This window comes from Myotis nattereri (assembly GCF_964212035.1).
Source record: "Myotis nattereri genome assembly, chromosome: 4".
Classification (NCBI taxonomy): domain Eukaryota; kingdom Metazoa; phylum Chordata; class Mammalia; order Chiroptera; family Vespertilionidae; genus Myotis; species Myotis nattereri.
The window spans coordinates 93,134,400-93,153,766 of NC_138079.1; the positions used below are offsets into that span (position 1 = coordinate 93,134,400).

General features: G+C 44.4%; 2 protein-coding genes across 2 annotated transcripts in view; both read right to left on the reverse strand.

Moving 5' to 3' along the window:
- SNX29 (sorting nexin 29) overlaps positions 1–9,249 on the reverse strand; it is a 447,929-nt gene extending 438,680 nt beyond the window's left edge. Inside the window, exon 1 of the mRNA XM_081089509.1 lies at positions 9,151–9,249. Within this exon, the coding sequence (XP_080945635.1) occupies positions 9,151–9,157 (7 nt within the window). The 5' untranslated portion in view covers positions 9,158–9,249. The remainder of the gene's footprint in view (positions 1–9,150) is intronic.
- A 6,064-nt stretch (positions 9,250–15,313) lies between these two features.
- Positions 15,314–17,872, reverse strand: TNFRSF17 (TNF receptor superfamily member 17). The gene is made up of 3 exons (XM_081089510.1): positions 17,740–17,872; positions 17,265–17,435; positions 15,314–15,817 (listed from the first exon to the last, which is right to left on the reverse strand). Exons 1-3 carry the CDS (start codon positions 17,855–17,857, stop codon positions 15,534–15,536), a joined length of 573 nt encoding a protein of 190 aa, XP_080945636.1. The 5' UTR covers positions 17,858–17,872; the 3' UTR covers positions 15,314–15,533.
- Between the last annotated feature and the right edge of the window lie 1,495 nt (positions 17,873–19,367).

Below are 19,367 nucleotides of genomic sequence, written 5' to 3' on the forward strand. Positions count from 1 at the left end.
TGCCACATGCCACTGGAGAGTCCTGGCCAACACAACCATTACTCCAACAAAACATTTTTTGGCAGTTCATTCAATTCGTTTCAACAGACATCAACAGTACAGCCCTTTGCTAAGTGACAGAAGATGCACTAAACTGTCATCAAATAAATGTCTCCTGAATGTTGAACCCTGAAAATCTGGGTTTCTGGCCTGGCTCTGCTGCCACTAGAGCCTCACTCTTATGGGTAGCTTTATTTTTGTTGTTTATCCTCACCCAAGGATTTTTTTCCCATTGTTTTTTAGAGAGAGTGGAAAGAAAGGAGAGAGGAAGCGAGGCAAGGAAAGAGGGAGGGAGAGAGGGAGGGAAAGGAGGGAGGGGAAGGAGAAGGAGGGAGGAGGAGGGAGAAAGACACACATCAATTGGTTGCCTCTGCATAAAGCCCTACCGACTGGGGATTAAACCTTCAACCCAAGTACATGCCCTTGACCGGGAATATTGAACCCACATCCCTTCAGTGCGGATGCTGTAACCACGCAACCAGGGTTGCAGAGGCCTGGGTTGTGGGCTTGATCTCCAGGAGGCAGCAGATCAATGATTCTCTCTCATCATTGATGTTTCTCTCTCTCCCTCTCCTTTCCTCTCTGAAATCAATAAAAATATATTTTTTTAAATTATGCTACATGCAAGATGATGGATTAATGATAGATTATGAAGTTCATAAAAGTGAACAATATGAAGACCACATAGCAACATGTTGAAGTTTCATCCAGAAATGTTAAGGGTAAAAACAAAAGCAAAGTTATATGATAAAGGTAAATTACTTCAACCTATATAGGTGTTTTGCAACCTTTTTTTAATTATTATTACTTTCTCCCTTAGGGACTTTTTTTCTTATCACCCCCTCCATGAAATTTTAGTGCCACAGATATATTTTACCACTGTTTGTACACTGCTTGCATATCTGTGATTTATACAAAACAATAAATTGCGCATACCCCTCAGGGGCGCACTCACCTGTGGAGAATGCAGAGCATATGTACAGACAAGATGTTGGCAGGCAGGAGGGAAGGTGCTTTATCTGGAATTATGTCCACATTGCCAGAATTCATGGAAGCCCGTAAAATCTTAGACTTTAGTTCCATATTTTAAGAGCTCTGAGAACTTGACTTCTATTGGTTACCCAGGCACAGTCATGCAACAGGAAGCAGGACAGTCCATGTCAATAGGGTCAATGTCAATGTCAAATGTCTATTGCCACTTGCTCTCAAAGGAGATGGTCAAATATCTGCTGGTGGTGGAGCCCTTACTTCTTACTAACTGCCAAACCAGCCCAGTGCCTTCAACAAGGATAAAGGAAGTGTGATACTAGCACTTTTCCTGCTTTGAATGAAAACCACTAATATTCCTTTCTCCATTCACTCAATTTTCAGCTTATTCTTTTTTTTTTTTTTTAATCCTCACCCAAGGATATTTCTCCATTAATTTTTAGAGAGAGTGGAAGGAAGGGAAGGAGGAACGGGGATGGGGGTGGGGAGGAGAGAGAGAGAGAGAGAGAGAGAGAGAGAGAGAGAGAGAGAGAGATTGATTGGTTGCCTCCCACATTTGCCCTTGACCCAGGCCGGGAATGAGCCTGCAACCGAGATAGGTACATGCCCTTGACTGGGAATCAAACCCTCAATCCTTCAGTTCACACTGTAACCACTGAGCAAACCCAGCCAGGGCTCAGCTTATTCTTTATTCCAAATCCAAGCCACTGCTGGAGATGACCCAGTCAATGCCAAAGAGGAAACCATGACCTTTGACATTCCAGAAAATAAGAAGCTGCCGCCAAAATGTGCATAAACATCCAGCAAGATCAGCAGCAAATTACCCACTAAACCCAAACTCTGGTGTATCAAGAAGCCCTTAGAGCTTGTCTGTTCCACAAATTATCTGACTTCTCTGGGTCTGGCTTTCCTCATCCTTGAACTGGGGGTTTCAGTATGTTTCTAACTTAAGAATTCTTTACAGAATAATTACTGTTTGAAAAGAACATCAAGGGCTTCAAAGATAAAGCCTTACAAAAAACAATGCTTGAGAACCATGCCTTTCTGACCCTACAAGTTTACTTTCCCAATAACAGCGAAAGTATTATCTGAAAATCAAATTCCTTAGCTAGCAGAGGCTGGTAATCAAGTATTCTTCCCTACTATTTTTTACAGAAAAACAAATAAATAATGGCCACTATCACCCTAACAATTTTCTTACTTCTACATACACATATAAATCCAAAAACAGTTTTCTGTGCATGTATTGATGTATATATTTTAGGTGTAATTCTGCACTCTCCTTTTCTTTAGAAAACGTTAATGTTAATGATGTGTATAAGTCCATTTTTTTCCTTTTAACATCTCTGAGGTTTTCCATCTTGTGATCATACCACATACATTTATCCACATCCCCAATTAATGGTCATCTTATTTGTTTCTGGCCTCATGATACCCATTTATTTTGTGTATGCATTTCCTAGAGCCATTCCACTTCCTGGTTATTTGCACTTAATGTATTTGGCCTTGAACCTATCTGACTTCAAACTCCACTCAAACATTCCTAACTCAAAATACAGCAGATTCTAATTGCCACTTTATAGGATATACAAGAGACTGAGAAACACATCAAACCACACCAAAAGGTGTAATCAGCAAAATCCTGCAAAGAAACCTTACAGGATAAAATGCTTCCTTCAACAAAAATTGCAAGGGGTCAAAGAGAGAGATATGAAAGGGGAATCTGTAGTTTAAAAAAAAAAGACTGTGCTTCAAAAGATACCATCAGGAAAGGAAATAAACAACCCATAAAAGGGGGGGAAATGTTTATAAACAACATATCTGATAAAAGACCTATATCCAGATTATACAGAATTCTTAGAGCTCAACAGAAAGGAAAACAACCTATTAAAAATGGGCAAAGACTCTCACCAGACATTTCTCCAAAGAAGATATACAAGTGGCCAAAAAGCACATGAAGCAATGTTCAACGCCATTAGTCATTAGGGAAATGCAAATCAAAACCACAAAGAGACACCACTTCACAGCCACGAGAATGGCAGACTGTGCAGAAACCAGAACCTTCACGCAGTGCTGGTGGGAAAGGAGAACGGTGCAGCCGCCTTGGAAAAGTCTGACAGTTCCTCAAATGGACCCAGTAGTTCCACTCTGAGGTGTACACCCAAGGAAAACGAAAACATATACCACACAAAACCTTGTACGCGAGTGTTCACTGCAGCATTCTTCAAAATGCCCATCAACTCATGAAGGAATAAGCAACATGTGGCCTATCCAAGGCCTGGGTGCCAGAGCAGCACCCTCTGAGTGGGGAGCAGGCGATGGTTTTGCTGGAGGACCTGGAGAAAGAGCTCAATGAACTGCAGCATGAAATGGCAGCCTGCAGACACAGACACTGACACCCGGCGTGGTGGCTCAATGGTTGAGTGTCGACCTATGAACAAGGTCACGGTTCGATTCTCCAGATCGATTCGGCATCAGGGCACATGCCCGGGTTGTGGGCTTGATCCCCAATAGGGGGCGTGAAGGAGGCAGCCAATCATGATTCTCTCTCATCACTGATATTTCAGTCTCTCTCTCTCCCTCTCCCTTCCTCTGTGAAATCAATAAAAATATATTTAATAAAAAGAAGAGAGACAGTGGCTCCAGGGGAGCAGGCATCACTTGAGCCTTCAGTTCCTGCCTGAGAAGCCCCAGCTCACATGGGAGCCAGGCTCAGGAGTCCAGCTCTGTTGGAGAGGCAGACAGACTGACCAGGACTGAGGAAGGAGAGTGGTGCGAAGGAAACAGTCCTGAGATAGTGGCGTGACATAGGAGAATGTTTTATGGAGAGAGCTGGGAGGTGTCACACCAGGATGCCCAGCATGAAGAGGCTGATGAGCAAAAGGCTCTGACAGAAGGGCCCTGGGGAAACCCCATAGGAGAAAGACAACACGAATGTGATGAATGTGGGAAGAGCTTCACTCAGAGCTCAGGTCTCATTCAACATCAAAGAATTCACACCGGAGAAAGACCCTGTGAAGGTAATGAGTGTGGGAAAACCTTCTGGCAGAGTGCTGGCCTTTTTAATCACCGAGGAATCGGACCACTGTGAGGAGCGTGGGAAGGCCTTCAGTCAGAGTGCCAGCCTCATCCAGGACCAGAGGACCCACAGGGGAGAGAAGCCTCATCCTTGCAGCCAGTGCTGAAGAGTTACAGTCGGTGCTCCTCACTCCTTCCGCATGGAGCACCAGAGAAGCCCTACGGGGAGCGGCCTCCCCAGTGCAGTAAATGTGGAAAGCCTTCATCGATACTGTAACCTCATCTGCCATCAGGAGATTCACAGTGTGGTCGAGCTAGTCTAATCCTTGCTATGTGCAAGTTTTCCAGTTCGCTGGCCACATCCTGTGGAGCAGGTGAACACTGGGAAATGCTTTTCTTCCGGTCTCCACTCAAGGTGTTTTGGAACAAATACTGACCTGTGGTGCGGACGCATCCTAAGAGGAAACTTAACAGGTTTTTTAAGCTATTGCTTTCCCTTCGGTTTCTTTACCTCTTCCTGGTTACTAGTCCATCCTTTTATTCTCTTTCAGATGGCTCTAAACCAGTGGTTCTCAACCTTCCTAATGCCACGACCCTTTAATACAGTTCCTCATGTTGTGGTGACCCCCAATTTCACTGTTACAAATTGAACATAATTAAAGCATAGTGATTAATCACAAAAACAATATGTAATCATATATGTGTTTTCCGATGGTCTTAGGCGACCCCTGTGAAAGGGTCGTTTGACCCCCAAAAGGGTCGCGACCCACAGGTTGACAACCGCTGCTCTAAACCTTCCTAACCATGTAATAAACTGTGCCGCTCTCGCCAGCAGGCTTGAAAGCTCTGTACATACCTGGATTTAAGACCTAAAGTCCACAGAGCTCTGCTGCTGTTTTACGTGACCCACACTTGCATGGGACATCTCCGCTTACTGCTTCCCTGACACCTACATGAAACTCCTTTTTAAATGCTGGATGTGTAAATGTTGGCAAGTTATTCACCTTTCTATGCTCCAGTTTTATCATTTGTAAACGATGGATTACAATATAACTACCTCATAATGTTTTTGAAAGGATTTAAAAATGTAATCCAGATGAAGCTTAGTGCCTGACAGACTAAGCACTCAATAAATATTCACTATTTGTATTATAACTGTTGACCCCAAGAAGGAATATACCTGCCAAAAAGGACTTCCTAGCAATTAATTGGGTCCAAATTCAGAACCAGAGTCTAGCAGCCGTTCCTGACAGAGGCCATACATGTGTCTTGCATCTCAGGGAAAAGCCACAGACTGAGGGGCCAGCCTCCTGCACTGTGTCTGTCAGCAGAGCTGGACTTATAAAGGAGTTCCTGGGATGGTACTTTGGCCAATGGGCCGATACCTGCCCCATCCAATTAGAGCTGCACAGCTATAGCCTTATTTGCACCTTTACTGACCAATCAATCAGTAGATCCATAACAACCAACCAGGATGTGCAATTCCGACCTATTAGGACAGTGCTATTTGGACCAATTAAACTGCAAATTTGGATTCCTCATTTGCTTAAAAATGGACCAATTAGTGACCATTGTGGGCATTTTATATAAGTGGGCCTCCCCTTTGTCTCAGTGGAATGCACTTTCAGTTTCTGGCCATGGCTGCACTTCTCTGGTTTGCAAACTACTCACCTGACTAGTCTCTCCTTTTAATGCACACACAAAAAAATTGTCATATTCATATAATGGAATATTATTCAGCCACAAAAAGAAATGAAGTACAGATATTATGCTACATTACGAACCTTGAAAACATACTTCATGCAAACAGCCAGACACAAAAGGCCACATGTTGTATGATTAATTTATATGAAATATACAGAATAGGAAATTCAGAGAGAGAAAATACATTAGTGATTGCCTGGGGCTTAAGGGAGGGAGAATGAGGAATGAAAATGTTCTAAAATTGATTATGATGATGTTTGCAGAACTCTGTGAATATACTGAACACTAAAAATATAACAAACTTAAAAATTAGAGAGAGCCCTAAATGGTTTGGCTCAGTGGATAGAGCGTCGGCCTGCGGACTGGGGGGTCCCAGGTTCGATTCCGGTCAAGGGCATGTACCTTGGTTGCGGGCACATACCCAGTAGTAGGTGTGCAGGAGGCAGCTGATCGATGTTTCTCTCTCATCAATGTTTCTAACTCTCTATCCCTCTCCCTTCCTCTCTAAAAAATCAATAAAATATATTTTTTTAAAAAAATTAGAGAGAGACCTAAAAGATTTACAAGACAAACCAATTTATATTGTTTAAACCTTATTTAGATCCTGGGTTTTAAAAAATATTTAATACAATTCTATAAAATAAAATTACAAAGCAAGTATGGAAATTTGAACATTGAGTATCTGATATTAATGAATTATTACTAATTTCTCATAGATATGGAAATGGAATTGTGTTTTTAAAGGAGTACCTGTATTTTTTTGGATTTTTCTTAATATATTTTTATTGATTTCAGACAGAGAAAGAGAGGGAGAGAGAGAGATAAAAACAGCAATGATGAGAGAGAATCACTGATCAGCTGCCTCCTGCACGCCCCCTACTGGGGATCGAGCCCACACCCAGGCATGTGCCCTTGCGGGACAATCTGCAGGCCAATGCTCTATCCACTGGGCAAACCAGCTAAGGCAGAGTGCCTGTATTTTAGAGATACATATTAAAATATTTACTGGTGAAATGATACCATTTATAGGATTTGCTTCAAAACAAACTGGGGAAAGAGGTAGAAAGTAAATAGGTGAAGTGGTCATGAGTTAATAATTGCTCATGAAACTATTCTGCCCACTTCCCTGATGTTTAAAAGTTTCTATTAATAAAAAGAACAGAAGAAAGAAAATATATCCATGTCATGTTATTTTGTTGTGTGCCAATTATCAATCCCACAGGTGGGAAAACCCTATTTCAACTGTAGTCTCAAGAAATGATTGATGGAAACCTGTATGTGTATTATTTACAATTTGAGGAAATAGTTTTACTTAAAAACAAAGAAACGACTGAAAATACCTTGGACTTCCCCTGCCATCCTCAGCAACCACTTTTTCTGCCTCAATTACAATCTTTCCAAAAGAAGGCTTTCATTCTGAATGCTTTTTCCTTTAAAAAAAAACAAACAAAAAAAAAAACATTCGTTGGTTTCCTTTTGTTTGGCCTTAGACCTAATTATTTTTAAATTAAATGTTAAAACTGATCTTTGATATTAAGTTGCTCCTTAAAAGATACATTGATTCATTTCCCCTGGCTTGTCAACTTCACTTACGCCTCTGAGGAAGGCAGAACTGTGAGCCTGAGACAGAGCCTCCCTGGTCACAATAAAGGGAAGAGCTTTTTGGGCCCAGAACTGGGCCACAAAGCCACCCCACCTGAGCCCCATGTCCTTATGGAAACAACAATAACAGCTCTAATTTCCTGACTACATACCATGGAGAGGCACAGCACCAATCACGTCACCTGAGTAATGTTATTTGGTCATTGCAACAAGCGTAAAGACAGGTACCATTATGTATCCCCATTTTGCTAGGACTTCCAGAATGATCCAGCAACTTAACTCCATTTAAATCACACAGCTTTATGTGGCAGGACCAGGATTCGAGCCCAGGCTGTCTAGCTCCAGGGCCTGCACTTACTCCAGACTATATTACCTGCTGGGTGGACACCAGCTCATCACATCTGTGTTGTGGTATTACTAATGTTCAAGGACCAGAAAGTTTAATTAAACCAAAATTCATTCACTCTGGACACAGAAAATGGACTGTCTCCCAGGAAATCCTCCCCAACTCTCCACCCCCCCCCCCATCCCCAGTTCCCTCATCAGGACCATCAATTTCACAAATCGTACTCTTGAATTAACAAAAACAAAAGCACCTAACTTGGAAAACAATCCACAGAGATCATTTAAAAGTTAAAAATGAAAAGAGATATATTGCCTTAGCCTTGCCCACTCTCCACGTCCAGAAAGTGCCTGGGTGAAGGGGCTAGCGCTAGGGCTAGGGCTGGACTTTTCAGTGAAGAGAAACCAGGCAGAAGGAGGGTAGGCGAGTCCTCCTAAGTGAATCCAGATCCCAGGCAGGGTGAGCTGAGAGACTTCCCCGAGCCACTCCCATCTCCACATGCAACACCCAGGAATGACTTAGCACCAAAACAGTAACAGAGGGAACGACTGAGAATCCCCGGCCAAGTCTCAGGACTACACTTCAGAAACACTGAGGACTCTCTCCCAGGAAACTGCCTCCCCCTCTCAACCTCCCCCCCAAAACCAGCCGCCTCCTCTTGTGGGAGGGAGAGGGGTGGACTGGGCAGGGCAAGCAATGGTCCCCAGACGGGCTCAACATTGCACAAGGGACGGCTTGCAGGACAGGACAAGGGAGATTTCAAATGATCTAAGAAAATGAAAGGGCTGGAGTATTAAAAAAAAAAAAAAAAAAAAAAGGTAGTACCAAGGACCAAAGTGGGAAACAAAGTAACTGGGGACAGCTGGGGACTGGAACAGCAAAGCACCGGGGGCAGGGGAGTAAGAGGGGCCGGGAAACAAAGAGGCTGGAGAATTCCGTCCTCTGCGGACCTGGAGCTTCGGGGACACGGGGTGCAGGGGTCAGCAAACTCCGTGTTTGGAGAGGACGCTCAGCCTGTGTGGAGGCTGGAGAGGCTGGAGACCGAGGGCCTGAGTGCGCGGGTGACCGGGGCGCAGGGGGAGCCTGAGCTGGGACTGGGACTCAGGAAGTCCACGAGTGAGTTGGAGCTGAGACACAGGAGGTCTGAGAACTGGGGGTCCGGTAACGGGGCACAGGGTCGGAGGGCTGGGAAGGGCTGGCGGACGGGGGTACAGGTGTCGGAGGGCTGCTTTTAAGTGATGGTCAAGGAGGCAGGGGACTAGGAGAGCCTGGGCGCGGGACGCCCGAGAACTGCAGGTGACCAGGGCAGGAACGGGGTTGGTTACACGGGGTCAGGAAACGGAGCGCTGGGACGCGGGTCTGGGAGCGGGACGCGGGGACCAGGGGCGAAGTGTGCAGCTGAAGCGGCGGGAGCCGGGCCGGGCGGGGCGGGTGACAGCGGCCAAGCCGCCACTCACCGCTCATGGTGCCGCTCTCCGGGCCGGTGCCTGCGCCTTGCCGCTCCCGCCGCCGCGGAGCTCCAGACAGGCCGGGCCACCGCGCGCCCCGCCCCGCCCCGCCGGTCCGTCCTCCCGCCCCGCCCCGGAAGTGGAGCGTCGCCGCTGTGGTCCCGCCCCCCGCGACCCGGAACATAAACACCGACGCCGGCGCGGGGCCGGGAGCCGGGAGGCGGACTGGAACCTCCGTGGAGACACGTGGTGGTCCGTCCGTCCTGGGGTCCAGCGGGGTGATTAGGACGCCTCCCCGCCCTCTCGGGCTCACACCTCTGCCGGAAAGCCAGACAGTAAACAGGGAAGGCCGGAGATGAGGCGACGCCAGACGGCGCTAGAAGCTGAGAAAGGAAAAGAGGAATGGGCCAAGGCGTGGGGACGGGGAGATGGGCAGTCCCAGCGGGCCTCTCTAAGGAGCTGAGACCAGGATGATAAGGAGACAGCGGGGAAGATCTGCAGGAAAGGAACAGTGCAAAAGGCCCTGCCTAGAGGGATTGGCTGGAGGGAGAGGGTGAGTGAGAAAAGGGTAGTAGAGATCAAGAGTTGGGTGGAAGTGGGGGAAAAAACAAAACGAATAGCAATACTCATGTCTGACAAAATAGACTAAGACCTGGAAACAGCCCAAGTGCCCATCAGCAGATGAGTGGATAAAAAGCTGTGGTACATTTATATCATGGAATACTACGCAGCACTAGAAAAGAAGAGTCTCTTACCCTTTGAGACAGCATGGAAGGACCTGGAGCGTATCATACTAAGTGAAAATAAGTCAGTCAGAGAAAGACAAGTATCACATGATCTCACTCATGTGGAATCTAATGAACAAAATAAGCTGATGAAAGGAGTGGATCCAGAGACATGGAAGCTTGGAACAAGAGTGCTGAATCTCAGAGGGAAGGTGGGGCTGGGTGGGTGGGTGGAGGTAATCAACCAAAGACCTGTGCATATGTGCATAATCCATGTATGCAGACAGTGGGGAGGTGAGTGCCTGGGGCGGAGGTTGGGGGTGGTGGGGTTAATGGAGATGATGGGGGGGTGGGCGGGGGAAGGGGGACTTATGTAACACTTTCAACAATAAAATTTAAAAATAAAAAAGAGTTTGGTGGAGAGCCTTGCAAGCCATTGTAAGGAGTTTGGACTTTTCAACCTAACTCTTAAGTAGTGTTAGCATAAGAAACATTCAAACCTGTAAAGAATCTTTATGAGTTTAGTTGAGCCAAACTGTCAACAACTGCTGGGAAACAGAATCTCAACGTATTGAGATAATGCTCCAGAAAATGGCAGTTTTTCACCTATTTTTATAAATTACCATCAAAGGAGGAGAGTAAGTGGGTTACGTGAAATCCATTGGTGATAGATTAGGGAAGTGGTTAGAAAGCAAAGCGGGAGCCGAAACCGGTTTGGCTCAGTGGATAGAGCGTCGGCCTGCGGACTGAAGGGTCCCAGGTTCGATTCCGGTCAAGGGCATGTACCTGGGTTGCGGGCACATCCCCAGTGGGGGGTGTGCAGGAGGCAGCTGATCGATGTTTCTCTCTCATCGATGTTTCTAACTCTCTATCTCTCTCCCTTCCTCTCTGTAAAAAATCAATAAAATATATTAAAAAAAAAAAAAAAGAAAGCAAAGCGGGAAAACCTCTGGGATTGGAAAAAAAAATGATAGACACATGCTTCTTTTACACAGGTGGGTATAGGATAGTTCACAGTTAAAAATTAAGGATAACAGTAACATTGAGGGAATTTGCGCATTGATTGTGCCCTAAGGGGTCTGGAAAAGGGAAGGTACAAGTTACTGGTGACATTCCAAAGGTATGTTATCTATATGCAAAAAAATTAAAAATGGAACTCCCACTGGACCCAGAAATCCCACTTCTGGGAGCATATCCCAAGAAACCAGAAACACCAATCAGAAAGGACATATGCACCCCTATGTTCATAGCAGCAAATTTATAATAGCTAAGATTTGTAAATAGCCTAAGTGCCCATCAGCAAGTGAGTGGATTAAAAAACCGGTACAGCTACACAATGGAATACTACACTGCTATAAAAAAGAAGGAACTTTTACCATTTGCAACAGCATGGATGGACCTGGAGAGCATTATACTAAGCGAAATAAGCCAGTAGGAGAAAGATAAATATCACATGATCTCACTCATATGTGGGACATAATGATCAACATAAACTGATGAACAAAATAGATCCAGAGACATAGAAGTACTGAACAGACCCTCCAACCTCAGAGAGAAGGTTGGGAAGCGGGGGAGGGGTAAGAGATCAACCAAAGGACTTGTATCCATGCATATTAGCATAACTAATAGACACAAACACTGGGCGGTGGGAGCTTGTCCTGAGGGGTAGGAATTGGGGGGTGGGGGGAGGAAGGAGACAAATATAATTCTTTAAAGAATTTTTTAAAAAGACTAAATAAGCTCAGTTAAGATCAAAGTTGATCTCTGTCAGGGAAAATACCAACCTAGGTCATGACTACCCACTATAAACTGCTTTTTTGAAATATGTAATTTTATTAATTTCAGAGAGGAAGGGAGAGGGAGAGGGAGATAGAAACATCAATGATAAGAGAGAGTCATTGATTAGCAGCCTCCTGCACGCCCCCTACTGGGGATTGAACCTGCAACCCAGGCATGTGCCCTTGACCAGAATCAAAACTGGGACCCTTCAGTCCGCAGGCCAACACTCTACCCACTGAGCCAAACCAGCCACGGCTAAACTGCTTTTTAATTTAAAGTTTTAATTTCAGACCATCACTTGTGGTTACTTTAGATGTCTGAGTTTGCAAGGCTGCCACACAGGCCTTCCCTGAGTTAGGTTGGCATGCGGCCCCTTTTCACTCACGGTAGGTAAGGGAATAGAAAGCCATTGCAAGAATTTAAGCAGAGGAATGATACAGTCTGAATTAGGTTTTTAAATGATTATTCTTAGGGTTTGAGAATGAATTGTAGCAGGACGGTAGAGAGGGGGGCAGCTGGTTAGGGGGGGCATTGCAATTGTCCAGCAAGAGATAATAGTGCGTAGGGCTAACATGGTGGCAATGGAGATGAAAATAGATCATCATGGGTGAACACATGCTCACAACAATCTTAAGAATCCATTTTACTGCCCCATCTTCCAGATAGGGGTTAGGGGACCAAGAAATATTAAAGGAGCATTCGCTCAATGTGTTTGCCTGCAACCCAGAGTAAAAGAGTACCTTTTTCATCACAGCTCAATACACACATGCGTTTACTTAAGTAATTAACCCAACAATTCTGAACTTAATGTATTCTCTTGTACTTTCCTTTTTTTCCCCCCCTCAGGGAGGGAGTGGAGGAGGGGAAAGGGAAAGGGAAGGACAGGGGCATGCTCTTGGAAGGAAGAGCCTACCTTTTTTTTTAAATGCTGACTAAGAGGATTGATCCACAAATATGCCTTGAAACACAGTTGAAAACACTGAGTTGCGGACCACGCCCCACTGGGAAAAGGAGCCAGAATTCCAGCATGGCCTTTCTGCTACATTGCCTCTCAAAACTTAATCTCTGGCCTCTGGGAATTTACTTTTGGACTCAGCAGAGTTCAAGAGCTCTTTGGAGAATGATGCTCAGGGGCATCTATAATAATAAAAGGATAATATGCTAATTTGACCTGACGTCCTTCCAGACGAAGCCGGGGGCAGGAGGGAAGCTCGTGCCAGCAGCCAGGGGAAGGAAGGCTTACTCTTGCATGAATTTTCGTGCATTGGGCCTCTAGTTTTCTTATAATAGTGAAAAAGTTGTCCTATCCAGTTTGGTTCACTGGATAGAGCATTGGCCTGTGGACTGAAGGGTCCCAGGTTCAATTCCAGCGAAGGGCACATGCCCAAGTTGCAGGTTCAATCTCCAGTGGGGGGCATGCAGAAGGCAGCTGATGGGTGATTCTCTCTCATCATTGATGTTTCTATCTCTCCCTCTCCCTTCCTCTCTGAAATCAATAAAAATATATTGTTATAATAGTGAAAAAGTGGAAAGCACCAAAACCCAACTACAGTAGAGTAGCTGAGAAAATTATGGCCCACCTCATCAGGAATCTCTGCAGTAATTGAAAATTAATTATAAAGATTGTGAGAAAGTGGGAAAGGCCGCTAATAAGACATTAAGTTTTAAAAAGCCCCATGCAAAATGGTCTGTACACACTATGATGATAATTTTGTCAAAATACAGCTGTGTGTAGGGAGAATTTAAAAATGATAAAATAGTTGTCAGATGGGTACTAATCGGGGTAATCACTTTGTCAGTTATCTGAATGTCTAATCACTATGTTGTATATTTGAAACTAATATATTTCAACTGTAGTTGAAAATACTGTGTGTTTCCTTGGTGGGGTTGCTTTCCATTTTCAAAATTATACTTGGCAGTTGCTCCTTTGTTATTCTAGTTAAAGAGTGGATGTGTCTGCATCCTCCCCTAGAAAACCTAGCTTAGGTCTGCCTACCCCTTGTAACCTTTGGTAGACCATCACATACCTGTTTCATGGAGCTGTGACGAGGATGCTGTGTTTTACTTTCTCATCGCACCCTGCACCTTTCCTTCACATCACCTGATGCAGGATATGTTATTGAAATTGTAGTGTGTGCTTAATGTTTTCTACCACCAACCATCTCCTCGAAGTGTTATCATTCCTTCTTCCCGAGACTTCACCCTGGTCCTGGAAGACCAGGAATCAAAAGCCTAACATCAACTTTTGAAAAATCTAAATTCATTGAGGAGGTTATACTGGGTGTGAGGGGATAAGGAGCAGCTAGGAGCAATATAATAGTAAAGGAGTGTGTGCCTGCCCTCAGAGAGACTCGACCTCAAAGGAACTAATAAAAATCATAGCAGTGTAACGAACCAAATTGCGTATTATGAACCAGATACTTTTATGTGGGGAAAATGTGTGTGTTTGTGTAACAGAGTAGTTAAGTAACTTCCTTATAGTCACCCAAGTCATCACCTTCTACTAACAGAGCCAGGATTCAAACCCAGGCAGTCGGGCTCTAAGAGCCAGTGCCTTAACCACTATACTGTTTTGTCTCCTTTGGCCCCTCAAGGGCCTGAAATGGAGCCATGATGGGCCCCAAATGGGTAAAAAGATCCCACCAAGGCTCCCCATATCCCCATCCTGACACAAAAGCCCCAAGACCTTGAAGATCTATGCTGTGGCGCCAGTGGGCATCTTAATGATCAAAGTCAATCGATTATCACAGTGCAGCATCCGTTGCATAGCCTTTCCATGAGGAGCTTTGCACAACCCAGAAGAGGAACCCTCCCCCTATAGCAGTGATGGCGAACCTATGACACGTGTGTCAGAGGTGACACACGAACTCATATTTTTGGTTGATTTTTCTTTGTTAAATGGCATTTAAATATATAAAATAAATATCAAAAATATAAGTCTTTGTTTTACTATGGTTGCAAATATCAAAACATTTCTATATGTGACACGGCACCAGAGTTAAGTTAGGATTTTTCAAAAGGCTGACACGCCGAGCTTAAAAGGTTCGCCATCACTGCCCTGTAATGACTAAGGCTGTAACCCAAACAGATGGGAAACTCGGAAATGGAACTAAGTTGATGTGAAGAGAAAAAAAAAGAAAAAGATCAAGATGTCTGGGTTTAAATCATGGCTTTGCCATTTACTGGCTATGTTACTTTGCTCTGCTTTAGTTTCTGTCATAATCTGTAAAATGGAGATGATGGTGGTCCACCCACCTTGTAGTTTATCGTATGCATTACATAAGTTAGTACAGGTAAAGCACTTAGAACAGTCCCTGCACATTAGTAACGATGTAAGTGGTAGCGATCATTATTACCTGCATTTGGGTCTGAAAATTATACCTAGTAAACTTTAATCGCCATTTGTAATTCGATCCGTATTTATATGATTATAATAATGCCTGAGGCCTCCAGTAGACTGGAAACTCACAAGGTCATTGCACACTGAATTAGCACGACTGACTCTAGGCTTCTCCCATCTACAGAAGTACACAAAATAACCTTGCTTGCCTTTAACCATAAAGAGAAAAATTCAATTGTTCTGAAGTGCATATGTGCATGTATAGGAGGGAAGTGTCCAGCCGCAGAAAGGCGTCACTATGGGATCTACACATTGCAGTCCTTTTTTTCAGTGAGTCAAGAATTTAATCATTGAAACCAATGAAGTTTCCACAGTTAAGCTCCCCACAGTAAGGTAGAGAAATATATCGAACATAATGATTTTCTAGAATTAGGGGACAGAAAGCTCTATCGGCCACTGATAACAATCATCCTAAAGACACCTGATACCCCATCCTTTCCTCTGACAAAACATTTTCAAAGTAGCTCTGCATCACTCCAAATGGTTAATTATCTGGTGGAAATGGATTTCTCCATCCTTGTGAGACTCTCAGCAGCTAGCAGGCCCCTGCAGTAGTCGTTCGTTTTCGTGGTGACAAGGATGGTTGCGCCTTCCTCCATTGCTGGCAGTGGAAAGAAATGGTCAGAATCGACCTTTGGTTGGCTCTTGACACAGTCCTCACAGGTACAGTCTTCTACTGTGTACTCCAGGCTTCTGGAAAGGATTTCCTCACCGGTCCTGCTAGCTTTTCTATCATCCAGGTCAGCATTCGCCTCATCCTGGAGAGGCGATCCTGATTACACAGAAACAGAAAAGTTAACCTGAACTTCCCAGGGCGTGTGGTTGTGACAGTCTTAGCAGTACACCTCAGGCTGAAAGCCATGCCAACAGATCTTCCCCTACAAAACCAATGAGTATGTCCTACACTAGAAGCCAGGAACTAACAGGCCACAGGACACAAGAGGCTCAAGTTGACCCACATTTTAAAATCAAGTGATTGCCCTGGCCGGTGTAGCTCAGGTGGTAGAAGTCTTGTCTGTGCACCAAGAGGTGGCAGGTTCAATTCCTGGTGTGTGGGAGGCAATCAGTAGATGTTTCTCTCACATCAATGTCTCTCTCTCACTCGCTTGCTCGCTCTCGCTCTTGAATTAAAAAAAATAAAAGTATTTTTAAAAATCAAGTGATTTTACATACAAATCTACACTGGCCTCGATCTTACTTTACACAAATTACCATATGTTACAGCACACCAAAATCAGCCTATAGTAACACGTTAGAATTCAAAGTAAAGATGCTTCTCTTTTCACATTTTGTGTCAGATTAAAAAATTTTAATGACTCTCCATGATGACATAAGGAAAGAGCCTCCATTACGCCCCCACCATATGCCTGTGAAGATGTTTTACTATTTCCTCAGCCTTCCACAGTATAACTCCACCTTCCAAAACATCAGACTTAGACATCTTTCCCCACCTGTTCCTCAAATTCCAAGCAAAACAAAAATAAAAATGAGTAAATTATATAGGACAACCATTTACCTCTCCTTCCTGCACAGGAAAGTGAGTAAGGTGGATGCTTTGCAGATTGTGCACAAAAATGCAGGAAGAAACAGGGCAGGGGCTGCAGAGCGTTTGGGAATTAGATAGTAAGCAAAGGAGCCGCAGAAGTAGTTTTATCTTAAGAAGCCCTTCAGACCGTGAGGGTGTGAAGGAACAATCACTTCTCTGGAACATTCAGTCCTCTGGGACCGGTTCTCTACTGATTAAAAAGATGCTAATCTTTGAGATGATTGCTTATGTAACACAGGAGCAACTGGCTATGCAGTTCTAACATTTTTCAGCAGTAAAATGTTCACCCAAGCAAATAACACATATTCGTATTAAAAACGTGGCCACGGATCGTGCCGAATGCACCTTTCCTGATCGTAGCAGACCTGGCTAGCAGTGACATTTAGTCAATGTGTGAACTTTGATCAAAAACATGGACGTTTCCCAAGAAAGCCTCAGTAATTCAAAAGAGTGATTTTCAAGGGAAGAACATGGGAGGAGGCTGACACTAGGACCCCTGCAAAGAAGGTGCAAACACAGGAGAGAAGTGCATTTCACATATCTGTCCTCTGACACACTCAAAAGGGCTCCAACCTAATGAAATCTTCAGTGTAAAAAAAAAAAAGAAGAGGAACTGAAACTCGCAAAAGCCACCCCTGGGAAACAGATTTCTAAGATTGGCCACCAAACTAACCTGTGCTCTTAAATTTGTCCTTTGATGGTTCGGAGCTCATCTTCCTTAGCAAGATCATCAGCACGAAAACTGTCAAAGACAGCAGCAAGCTCAGGCCCAAACAGGTCCAGAGAATGGCATTTGTTCCTTTCACTGAGTTAAAGGAGATGTCAGAGAATGAACCGATAACATCTACATCAAGTAAAGATTATTTGCTATCCAATTCCCCTAATTCATCAGCATTGACTTTCCAATCCTAAATAGCACTTAATTAGAAGAGCTGATAGAATACTGGGTTGCTAACAGTGCTGCATCAAGTTGCGTTCAGCTCTGAATAATGATTCCTGTTGGCATTTAAATAACGACCTCATTACCTTTCTCTTTTTGGATTCAGAAAATCTCACCACCTTCCCTGTAATGTTTATTCTTTGAATAAACACTTAGTATAGAGAGAATACTTCACACCAACGAGTAATTGTCCAAGCGTAGTACTTACCTGTATTACAATAACGCTGACATGTGAGAGGAGGGGTATTAGAACACCGCAGGTGACACGGTTTGCAAGCATTCAGCAATCTGTCAAAATATTCATTTTGAGGGCACTGCTGAGCCATCTGGAACTTGATCACAAAAAGAAACAAAGAAACCACAGAGAGAACCGCATGGAAAGACAAGCAAAATCTCTTCAAGAATTCCCCAGCAAGTGGAATGACAGCAGCTACCACGTCGAACAACTTCGAGGAAATAAAAGAAGCTCACATCGATGGCTCTGTGTTTATAGGGATGCCTCTCTGTACTGCGGCCAAAGATTTGAATACCAACTCTAATTCCCGTTTCGTCGTGTGAGGCTTGGGTGGGGTAAGAGATGGAGTGTCAATATCAAGGGCAAGCCGTACCTGAAACAGAAACTGCTTATTTATAGTGACAATGTCTCAGCCAGGTGACAGTTGCAAGATATAGACAGGCCTGAGGCACCAGGCAGAAGGTTCTATAACCATATTTGGTGCATCTGTTTATGAGCTGAGCTGTGTGACAGGCCGCAGGGAGCTAGGTAAGACAAAGCCTGTGCCCCTTAAAAACATAAAGTCTAACAAAGGGGATCAAAATTCACGCATGGAACCCCAAACATAGTCGGCACTGATGGAAAGTGAACGAGGGAAAGGGGTGTCAAGCACGCCTACCAGGTTGTGAACCTAGGAAGAATTCCAGAACTCTGACCGAAAAAGGGAAGTCTAGGGAAAAAGCTAACTGGCCTGAGGGTTGAAGGAAAAGATGTTTGGAGTAGTTTTAATTTTCTTTTTCCTTTCTTGATTTTTAGAGAGAGAGAGAGGAAGAGAGAGGGATAGAGAGAAACATCGATAAGAGAGAAACATCATCGATCGGCTACCTCCTGCATGCCCACTACTGGGGATCAGGCATGTGCCCTGACTGGGAATCTAACCAAGGCCTCCTAGTTCATGGATCGATGCTCAACCATTGAGCCACACTGGCCAGACTAGCACCTTTTTTTTTTTTTTTTTTTTTTTTTTAATGAAGGACTTGAGCCTTGGGGAGAGTTTGGACTTGGACATTGATCAAAACCTTACACTCCTCTGGGATCCAGGCAGAAGCCTGTGTGGGATAGGCAGGAGCTGAAAGGGCTGGCCCAGCAGGTTCCACTCCCTCAAGCTCCAGTCAAATGGGACTTTTGAAAGGCAGGTAAAGGTCACAGGAGAAGCATGATTAGAGAAAGAGGAGGACAAAGATTATCTCACCAAAACAGCCAGGCAAAAAGGGAGTTTCAGGACAGGATGAGTAGTGAGGGTCAAAGTCTATGGAAAAGTCAGAGGTGAAACGCTAAGGTCATTGGTAGCCTCTGAGTGTGTCAGCGGATAGAAACCATATTGTAGATATTTAGAGAGTAGAGAGAAAGAGGAGGCAGTCACCCTAGCCGAGTTGGCTCAGTGGATAGAGCGTCAGCCTTCAGACCAAAGGGTCCTGGGTTCGATTCTGGTCAAGGGCACGTATTTAGGTTGCAGGTTCCTCCTCAGCCCAGGCCCTGGTCAGGGCTCGTTCAGGAGGCAACCAATTGATGTTTCTCTCTGTCTTTCCCTCTCTCTTCCACTCTCCCTAAAAATCAACGGG

Coding starts and splice junctions, on each gene's coding strand:
- TNFRSF17 (XM_081089510.1), bottom strand. CDS start 17,857: ATGGCTCAGCAGTGCCCTCAAAATGAATATTTTGACAGATTGCTGAAT. Junction 17,436..17,739: donor TCAGCGTTATTGTAATACAG/GTAAGTACTACG, acceptor TACTTGATGTAG/ATGTTATCGGTTCATTCTCT. Junction 15,818..17,264: donor GGACAAATTTAAGAGCACAG/GTTAGTTTGGTG, acceptor CTGTGTAATCAG/GATCGCCTCTCCAGGATGAG.